This window comes from Elephantulus edwardii, unplaced genomic scaffold (assembly GCF_000299155.1).
Source record: "Elephantulus edwardii isolate Elephantulus edwardi_28Jun2011 unplaced genomic scaffold, EleEdw1.0 scaffold00056, whole genome shotgun sequence".
Lineage (NCBI taxonomy): Eukaryota > Metazoa > Chordata > Mammalia > Macroscelidea > Macroscelididae > Elephantulus > Elephantulus edwardii.
This window is the reverse complement of record NW_006399806.1, coordinates 18641500-18651726: the sequence shown is the minus strand read 5'-3', so window position 1 is coordinate 18651726 and position 10227 is coordinate 18641500. Positions and strand designations below refer to the sequence as shown.

General features: G+C 40.1%; 1 protein-coding gene across 1 annotated transcript; it reads right to left on the bottom strand.

Annotated features, from left to right (window-relative positions):
- On the bottom strand, positions 1-6780 carry LOC102851942 (spliceosome-associated protein CWC15 homolog). The gene is made up of 6 exons (XM_006887339.1): positions 6647-6780; positions 4099-4211; positions 3112-3197; positions 1950-2057; positions 776-894; positions 1-142 (listed from the first exon to the last, which is right to left on the bottom strand). The coding sequence occupies exons 1-6, from the start codon at positions 6775-6777 to the stop codon at positions 13-15; spliced, it is 687 nt and encodes a 228-aa protein (XP_006887401.1). The 5' UTR covers positions 6778-6780; the 3' UTR covers positions 1-12.
- Positions 6781-10227: the final 3447 nt, after the last annotated feature.

Here is a 10227-nt window from a genome sequence, read left to right as displayed (position 1 = left end):
CATAAAACTGTACTACTTAATATATTTCTCCATGAACTTTTTGTGAAATTCAGATCGCAGTGTATCATTTACAAATCTTTTGTCTTTCTTCTGATCATCTACACCTTTTGCACAATTCTTGAAGACAACGTCATCATCCCATCTGAAAAAAAAAAGGGAACAAAAGCATTAGGTTCCAGAACAAGAAGATTATAATAAAGAATAAGCATAATGTAGAAGTACTTTCATTATACTGTTTTCCATTATATTCTAGAAATATACTTGATTTTGTCTCCTAATTGAAATTTTAGGTAGTAAAAAATGGGAAATCTAAAAATTTCCTTTAAAAAACATGTGTTTTAATAGGATGCTTGTCTAATACTTGTGATTGGGAAGAAAGAATCCCCTGAATCCGATGCATCCTCACTTCATCACTGTGTCAGCCAGGGGCATAGCTAGATGCTTAGTCCCTTGAGTCCTTCCAGGAAATCTTCAGATGGGAGGGTGGTCTTGGGAACCCCTTACACATACACCTAAAATGTAAAGTTTTATAGGGTGTAGACTCAGTTTATTCCACTGTTTCTAATGCTTTGAAAAACACCGGGCACATTGCTGATTATTTTAAGTGTTTCTTGAAATAATTCAGAATTTTCTTGAAAATTTATTTTCCTCTTTCCCTAATGTTAAAATGTGACAGAGAAGATGACCAGTAGAAAATGAAGTTTTGGCAACTACAGAATAGCTTTCAGTCCAACTAAAATCTGTGTAAGTATATCCACTTCATTACTCTATTTACCTTCTTTTTACTTTAAAGTTAGCCTGAGGCTGGGATGGACCAGTGAGATTAAGAAGTGGGTTTCCACTCAAAATGTTTTCCATGCGGATTCTTTCTTCTTCAGCTTTTTGTTCTTGTTCCTGTCAAAGTTAGGAGATTAAGCATCAAATTAAGATCTTTGTTTTACTTCTTTTTCTAAAGATATAGATCAGAAAATTCTCAAATATAAAAAGAAAATAATGGGCCAACTCAGATGCTATCATTCTTGAAGAGATGGAAAAAGTAATTTATCAACTTTATATGGAAAGCAAAGAGACCTCGGATAAGAAAACACTACTGAAGAAGGAATACAACCATTGTGATTAAACATCATACTGGTACACTGACAGGTACACAGACAAATGGAACAGAAAACATTATCCATTCTCACTACAATACCTAATAAAACTTGATACCACCTCACTGATCTTTAAGTTTCCATGAAATAAACCTGTTTTGGAAGTCCAGTAACACCAAAAAACTTTAAACAGGAAGTTGAAGAAAAGATTTTATCTAAGAAACCTTTCTACTGGCAGCAAAACCACCACTTTATAAGTTATAAATGGCTTTCATGAAATTCTCACAAAGTCAATCAACACAGCTATGGCAGAAAGTGCATTCTGAAGCACGTTAAAAAAACAAATGATGAAGGATAACCTGCAAAATTTCAAAGGCATAGATGCAACATTTCTATGCAAATGTTTATTAATAAGATACCTGAAATTTGTCATCTGGGTAATGTTATGTATAGTTTGTATACAATTTAAAGTAAGTACAACTGAAAACAGTTCTACGTGGAAGCCACAATAAAGTAAAATAAAATATAAAATAACAGTCTACAAATTGGTCTTTCTCAGGAATTTTCAAGGCAGTTCTGTGAGATGCCCTCTTCTTGATCAATCATTTCCGTTTTGACTGAAAACACATCTGCCAGCATATGTTTGGGAATCTCTGAGCCCCTGACTTTCAGGGCACAGCACGCATTCTCCACCTTGGCCAGACTCTGCTTCAATGAGTTGCCATGAGGTAGTTTTTTAACATTAATTTTGGATGAGAAATGTACTTGAAAATATTTTTCTTCTTCCAGTCTGACTCCATCACTCTAAAGTTTATCTCAAAATGAGATGATATAAATATTTAACACTTGAATTTTTACCTTCCTGGCTTGCTCTTCAGCTCTTTCTTTTTTAATTTTTTCTAGTTCCGCAAGAAGAGCTGCAGTGTCATCATCATCACTCTCCTCTTCATAATCTTCATCTTCATCCTCCTCCTAAAACATGGCAATGGTACAATGGCTCAGAAGATTAAAGAAAAATGTGTATTATTTATTGTTTTACGGATTTGGGGGGTTATGATAGACAGTACTGAAGAGGAAGATACTATGACTACAAACAAAATATAAATAAAGCCCCACTACCTAGCCCAAGAATAGTCAATAAATGTGAACAGTTGGTGTGTTGAGAGAGCTGGACAATACACAGTAAAACAAAATACCGTTATCATTTACATGGTCATATGGAAATTTACATATCAAAATAGTTTTGTAACTGAAAATAGAACACTTTATATCAAAGTGTTATACATAATGCATGTAGTATGTCATTCGAAACGACTGAGATAATCCTAAGAAGACAAAATCATTAAGTTAGCAACCTTAAATATTCAAAAACAGAATTAAAAAGTTGCTTAGTTGACGATAATTTCAAATGAGTAACAAGGAGAATTCTCTGCATTCCAATGACTGTTAGTAACTGGCCTCAGTCAACTAGATTTAACTGCTAATATATGTGCTTAATGAGAAGCTACCTATAAAGGGTCATTCAGATTATCCCACAATAGAAAACTGCAATCTAATTATAAACTGTGGATTCATCCTGGAATTTTAATGTCGGCTTAATAAGGGCTAATCCTAAAAACCTTTGTGTTATACCACTTCATTCCCTAACTAAGCACGGAGGGAGTTCCTAACACATTTAATGTAGGCAAGTGGGTATCGCTTATCACACATTTAATGTGAAGAGCCCATCTTGGACACAAATCTAAAAATGCTAGTTATAAAAGTCCAGCATGAAGATGATAGTTCCAATTTCGAGGTTTCCTATTATAGGGAGCCACTTTTTTCTGGGAAGCACACGCTTCCCTTTATTCACAAAATAATAATCAATTTAAAATAAATTTTTAAGGTTAGCAGTGAAGTTAGATCTACAATTAATTAAGAACATATAAACATAGGTTACTTAATGTTAAAAAGAAAAAACCCCACCCAACTATTTCAGTAAACATATTACTAGAGAAAATGGGGAAAAAAATAAACATACGTCTGTTAAAGGATCATCTGCGTCAAGGTTAGCAGCAGGAATCTGGTCTAGCCTAGGCTTCTTTGACACTGAAGAAGTTGTATGTTCTAGGGATAAAATAAATAGGACTTAAGTCTACTGAAACAAATACTGCCAATTCTTATACTGCTTTACAGACTCATGGGCACAGAGGGCTCAGATTATAAATCAGCAGATACCAGTTCCCAGTACTGCTGATTCGATGTGACTCCCGGTGACCCCCCATCATCACAGGGACCCACACCAGGCTTCTGAGGCTGTCAATCTAACAGAAGCAGCCTTTCTTCCAGAGTAGAAGACCACTCTGCTCCGTGTTGGGCTGGTAGCTTAAATCAACCTATAACACAGTGCCTAGCTTGTGGTCATTATTTGTTGAATAAATTAACAAAAATATTGATTTTAATATGTAACTGGCAATGTTGCTTAAAAAAATAAAAGGCCATTTATATATAGTACAACTGATGCATCCAGATGCCTCAGATTGTTTATGATGCTATGTTAGTGATTTCAAATCACAGTGATCTCATTTAACCAAACAAAAGTGCCCCAGAGGATTTTCCAGGTTTCACACAGAAATCTAGAATTCTTACTGTTTATTTGTATTGTAATACTTATGAGAGCAGACTGCTAGGTCTTTTCTCCTACATAGCCTCTGGGTGGAGTCGAGTACTAAATAGTCAGCATATGGGCTCCTTGTCAGTAATAGAAATGGGAAGACCTTAAAAACAGAAATCACGAGGCCTTAAAAAGCCTCACTATAATAAGCAGCATAAATCTTGGATCTTATGAACAGGAATGATTGCTAAGTACGCCTAGATAGTTTTGTTTCTTCTAACTGAAATAAAATGGAAGTAGAATAAACCTCAGATATCATTTCCAAGCTAATCCATTCATTTAAGGAACTATTACTATAGCTCACACCAGTATTGTGTCCCTTTGAGACACAAATGTCTGGGACAGCATTGGTACCTCGTGTGGGACGATCTCTATTTTTTTCTCTTGCAGCAGCTCTTTCTCTCTCTTCCAACTCTCTTCTGAAGTCCCGATTGCGAACTTCTTCAGGGGCATCCTGGGTTGTTTGTCTAAAGTTGAAAAAAACAAGAGCAAATTGTTACGAAAATTATAGTTATGGAAATGAAAGATAATTCATAAATAGCTTCATTTGTTTCCAGTCCCTCAAGGGTAAAAGAGAACAAACTAGACAAGATTAGTAATGCAATCTTAACACTACTAAGAGAAATTCTTGTGATGTTTCCAATATGTGAGAGAGTTCAAGGCAATACACAGGAAGCTCTGCTTGCCTAGTGGATAGGAACTTGTGCTGCCAAAACAAAGGGGAGGACTTTGAATACACCAGCTATTCTTCAGGAAAATGGTAAGCAATAACTTCTCATAGGATTCATAGCCTCTGAAAACTCATTGGAAAGTCAGTTATGAGTGGGTTCTAACTCAAGGGCAATGAGTTCAGTAATTCATGGTTCAAAATTGGGAAGGGTATACACCAGGGATGTGTCCTGTCTCCATACCTTTTCAACGTGTATGCAGCACACATTATCCAGGAGGCTGGGCTCTATGAGGAGAAATGTGGGGTCAGGATTGGTGGAAGATCTAACAATAATCTGCATTATGCAGACGGCACAACCCTGCCTGCTGAAACTGAGGACCTGAAGCGCTTGCTGTAGAGGGTCAAGGACTGCAGCATCCAATATGGATTGAGGCTCAATGTCAAGGAGACTAAGATTCTCACCACTGGACCCATTGGCAGCATCAGGATGGATGGTGAAGAGATTGAGGTTGTTCACAGCTTTAGTTTGCTTGGCTCCACAGTCAACACTCTTGGCACCCCCAGCCAGGAAATTAAAAGATGTATTGTGATGGGAAAGTCTGCTGTTAGGGACCTTTCCAAAGTTCTGAAGAGAAATGATGTCTCTCTGGAGACTAAGGTGTGTCTGATACAGGCCATGGTCTCTGCAATCACTCGTGATGCATCAGAGAGTTGGACAATGACTAGGGAGGATAGAAGGAGAATTGATGCCTTTGAGCTGTGGTGCTGGAGAAGAGTGTTGCGGGTACCATGGAATGCTAGGAAAACAAACAGATTCATCCTGGAGAGGGTTAAACCGGGTTGCTCCTTGGAGGCAAGGATTCTAAGGCTCCGTCTAACATAATGTGGACATGTTGTAAGGAGGGACCGGTCCTCAGAGAGGGACATCATGCTTGGGAGGGTGGAGGGACAGCACAGGAGAGGAAGGCCCTCTATGAGGTGGACTGATTCAGTGACTGGGGTAATCAGGATAGGTGTGTTGGATACAAGGCTATTGGCACAGGGCAGAGGAGAGTTTAGGGCTGTTGTACATAGGGTAGCTGAGTCGCAAGCGACTCGACGACACAACAACAACAACAATATATATATTTTCCTACAAGGATAGATCAATCTTTTTTAAGGATTTTATTCAAGTGAGGGTTACAACAACAGATCTCAACCAGTATAAAAAGCGTAAGTTATTCTTTATTTTTTTTTTAAAGGGTTACAAAATACAGCAATACTTTTAACTCCACAACCAGCATGCACATCCTAAACATGCCTCTGGAAACTCTATGAACTTTGATAAATGACAATAGTTACAGAAAAGCTTCAGGTCTTTTTTCATAGGGTCACTATGAGTTGTGCTCAACTTGACGGCAATCAACAACAATGGTGTATGAGGGAGCTCTTCTGCCTAATGGTAAGGAGTTGCACTGTCAACCCAAAGGCACATGGTTTGACTCCACCAGCTGCTCTAAGGGAAAACATACTGGAAAGCCTGCTACCAGTTGGTTTCAACTCAAAAGTATGTAACAACAACATAATAAGATACTGTATTAATTATTGCCACATCTGAAAATTCCCACTGGCACATATGTCAATAGTTTTTAACAACAGTTTTAACATCCTTAGTACCAAGCTTACTCTACAACTGCTGCTGGGTACCGAGTTCATTTTTTTCCTTGCAGAAAGCACTCTTAGTTGACAGAAACCCTACCTGGCTTTGCAGGCTATAATCTTTATGGGAGCAAATTATTAGATCTTTATTCCTTGGAGCTACTGGGTTAGTTCAAACCATCAGTCCCTCAGTTAGTAGCCAAATTCTTAACCAATGTGGCATTAAACGAAAGCAAAAAAGAATCTTAATGCTGCCTTTATGCTGATTCTGGCTCATCCTATTGGAGAACTACCTGAAAGCATTCACAAGGTTGTAAACCTTTGTGGAAACAAACTGTTACATATTTTTCCCATGGAGTAAATGATGAAATGAACTACTAACCTTTTGGTTACACTAGAACTATTAATCTCTGGACCATAAAACAAAACAAAATAACAACCAAAAAAACCCCACTGGTTGGAAACAATTCCAATGAACGGTGACACTCCATCAGGTTTTTTGACTCTATGACAGAACTCAAATAATGCCATTATCTCATAATTACACCATTTAATGGATTTTGGTACAAGAAAAACAACACAAGCATTTTTTACCTGTATTTTATCTTTGTATGAGAGGGTAGGTCTCTGCTTGAATACTGCTTAGAAAGCTGGCTCAAATCACCTTCTCCTTTTCCTCTTCCACCTCTTGCAGGCTCAAAAGTTGGTCTGGCTGCTGTTGTCATCTTACAAGAAGAAGGAAAAAAAATTAATCAAGATATTCCCAATATCATTTCACAAGATATCAGTAGTCAATTTACATTCTTTTGAGATAATTTCCCAAATCATTCATTTCCCATTAACTTGCTTCGATAATCTTATGCAACTCTTCTTAACAAATTATAAAGCTTTGTGTGCACAAGGAACGTGGCTCCTCAGGTAGCTCTTAGAAGAGTAATATATTCAACAAAGAGGATCTGAGTTTGTGTTCCACTTTTCTTTGCCTTTTATTTTGGTTATCTGTAGAATGTATTCCTCATTGGATAAGAATTAAGCAGCTTGAAACTATTAGCTCAGTCTTACTCTATCAATAAGGTGAGCATCTTATCTATAACTGGAGACAGTTAAACTGTTAAAGTGTGCTACATTTTAACCACAGCCATGAGAAACCTTTTCCAACACCCTTTAGCTGATTCAAGTTTCCAAGGCAACAGTCATCTTTCACGGATAGAATTTATGGATTGAAGTAACCAAATGTCATTAGCTAGTTGCACTGCCAACACTAAAGCCGCCGGCTTCTGGCCTTTTGAATCGACCAACTGCTCCTCGGGAGAAATAGAGGTGGACAACCTCCTCCCGTGTGATGGGAGGATGGTGAGTCGGAACCGACTTGGCAGGAGCCAGTTTGTTTCATTAAATTAGCAAATGGACCCATTCGTTGCTTCTTCTGACTGTACTTAAGGTTCCTAAGAACACTGACTTGCCGATTCCTAACTAAACTCACTGCCGCTTAGTGGATTCACTAATGTCAACTCCCAACGGGTTTCAAAGGCGGCACACCTTAACCGAAGCTGGCTGCCTTTACTTTTTTCAGAACTGATGGCCTAACTACTATTATTGTCAGCATCGGAACCTAGGCATTTTTTGGTCCACTTGTCCTATTTGGTTTCTTTTTTAAAGAAAAAAGTCACGCTTCTGTAGATAGAAAACGGAGTTTTTTTTGCTGCTGGAGGCATCCCTACTTCCCCCAAAAGCACGCCCACCCCCTTTTATTTATAATTACTCGGGACTCCTGGGTTCAGAGAATCGCTGATGGCTCACTCACGCCCAACGTGGTGACAATTTTGCTCACGACAGGGTATGTACTGTCCCCTTGTCGCCGAGCTCTCCTTGACCGGCCCAGCAGCAAGCTAACAGCCTCCCAACACCCGAAGACCCCTACGGCCACATGCTGATGTCACCCTGCTGCCCGTTCCTGTCCCCACTTCCGATGAGGAACAGCGGTTGCTGCCCTCCAGCCACTCACTTTGGCCGAGATCTGAAGCAGCAGCCTCTACCAATCACACAGACTCCATTATGCTCACAGTCTCCCAGAAGCCTTTGCGCGCAGCGCCGGAGCCCAAGACCCGGAAGCAAAATGCCAGCGCTGCGGCTGTTCTTCAGGGGCGGAGGCGGTGACCAATTGGCGGAGGCCGAGGTGGAAGTCGGCGTGACGACATCGAGGGGCGGGGCCCAGCTGGCCCAGGGGGCGGGCGTTTGAAATCGGTGCCTTGGAGCAGACCCTAAACATGGTTTTATACCTTCACGAGCCAATTACTTAATGTCTCTTCCGTCTTTTCCATCCCCGACCCCCTCCCAGACGCCTTCATTCCGGCACTGCGTGGACGGAAAGCTCTGGGTAGCCGACACCACGTTCCCGGGGTAGCAGGAGGGAGCGTGGAACAGGATTACACCAAATTGTTTAAATCCAACGGCTCCTGCTTCCTTTCTCTGGAGCTAGGCTCCGCCAGCCTAGAGACCTGGGCTACGGGAAAAGCTAGTATTTTCATTTAATTGGATATGAAGAAAGAACAAATATGTACGGGGGCAACCACGATCTTTATAAAGGTACCATTCCTGCAAAAATATTAGACTTCAAAGAGAAGGTTGTATTCGTATTGCTTGTTAATTTTTTTTTTTTAAAGAATTGTTACATTCTACTGGGAGGGAAGATGTAAATGTTAGCGATTAATTCCTTTTTATCTGACATTGAGCGTTTAGAATGGTGGGCCCAACTGCCAGGAGCACGAGATGCAGTTATTAATAAGATGGCTACTCAAGCGTTAGGTGAGTTTTACCCAGACGACGAACACCAGCTAAAACTACCCACATCCCCGTCTCGTGTGAAAAAGCCCCTACAAAGCTTGAGAGCAGAGACCTTGCTTGTCTAGGTTTCCTTACTATCGCATCCCATAGTTCTTGGCATATAGTAGGTGCTCAGTAAGGATTTGTCGAATGCAAATGTTTTTAAGGTAAAGAGTTCACAAAATTGAACTTTAAACGGCTCCCCCACCCCATGAATGGTTTCTTTAAAACCTTTCAGTGAAGATTAAGTCAGAGAAAAATTTCCCCCCTGTGTTAAGGCCTAAAAATCCCGGTGGCGCAGTGGTTATGCGCTTTGCCTCTAATGGAAAGGTTGGGATTTCACCCGCCGCTGGGAGAAAGATGTGGCCCTCAGCTCCTTAAAGAGTTATAGAAACCATGTAGAGCAGTTCTCTGCCGTGTAGGGTCCCTGTGAGTTAGAAGAATCTTCTTTGCGTGGGGTTTGGTTTTAAGTCCGAGATGAAAAACTTGATTTTTCTTAAGACAGTTCCTCTACGTGGACCCATCTCAGTAAGTGAGGCTACTGTCAGCCTCGTGCAGGAGCCTTATTGGCACGGGGATTGAAGCCCTTGGCTGCTAAGAATGGTCCGTTGGTTGAGCCGACCAGCTTTCTTGCAGCAAAGACGCGGCATTCCGCGTTGGTGGATTTTAGCATTGAGAACCCTACGTGGCAGTTCTGTTTCACCCTGTAGATTTGTTATGAATTTACAATAAGTTTGGGTTTTATCATACTGTTATTGTTGCTATACATGATGGAGTTGGAACTGACCCAAAGCTGACCCTCCAGCAAGCTTTCAGAGGCAGTGAATAGCAAAGGAGGATATTGCCCATCTTTCTTTCAGGAAGCAGCTGGTAGATTTTTAACTGTATACCTTTGAGTTAGCAGCACAACCCCATACCACTAAACTACCAGAACTCATACTGTTGTTGTGGTTTATTGCCGTGGAGTCTAACACGACTCTTGGCGACCCTATGAACAAAAAGACCTGAAGCCTTTCTATAATCATCATCTTTCTCCAAATGCATATTAGCCCATACTAGCTACTCAAAAATCCCATCGTTTTTAAAATTCCTTCCTATACTTTTTCACATCCGATTTATCTGCAAGTCTTGACTGTTCTCCTCTCAAATACACCTGAATTAGCCCATCATTCTGCCACAATCACAGCCTCATCCACCATCCTAATCCAAGAAACCTGGATTGCAATTGCCTCCTAAACTCCCTCCTTTCACTTTTGTCCTGCACTTAATTTCACAGATTGCAGTGAAGTGATCTTTAAAATGATGAATTAGATAGTATTTCTTCCCTGTGTAAAAGTCCACTGCACTTAGAG

Bases quoted from the DNA above. Each gene is read 5' to 3' on its own strand.
- LOC102851942 (XM_006887339.1), bottom strand. From the start codon at position 6,777: ATGACAACAGCAGCCAGACCAACTTTTGAGCCTGCAAGAGGTGGAAGA. The intron at 895-1,949 runs GTAAAAATTCAA...TAACTTTGACAG, and splicing joins CTGAAGAGCAAGCCAGGAAG to GAACAAGAACAAAAAGCTGA. The intron at 143-775 runs GTAAATAGAGTA...TTTTTTTTTCAG, and splicing joins AACTTTAAAGTAAAAAGAAG to ATGGGATGATGACGTTGTCT.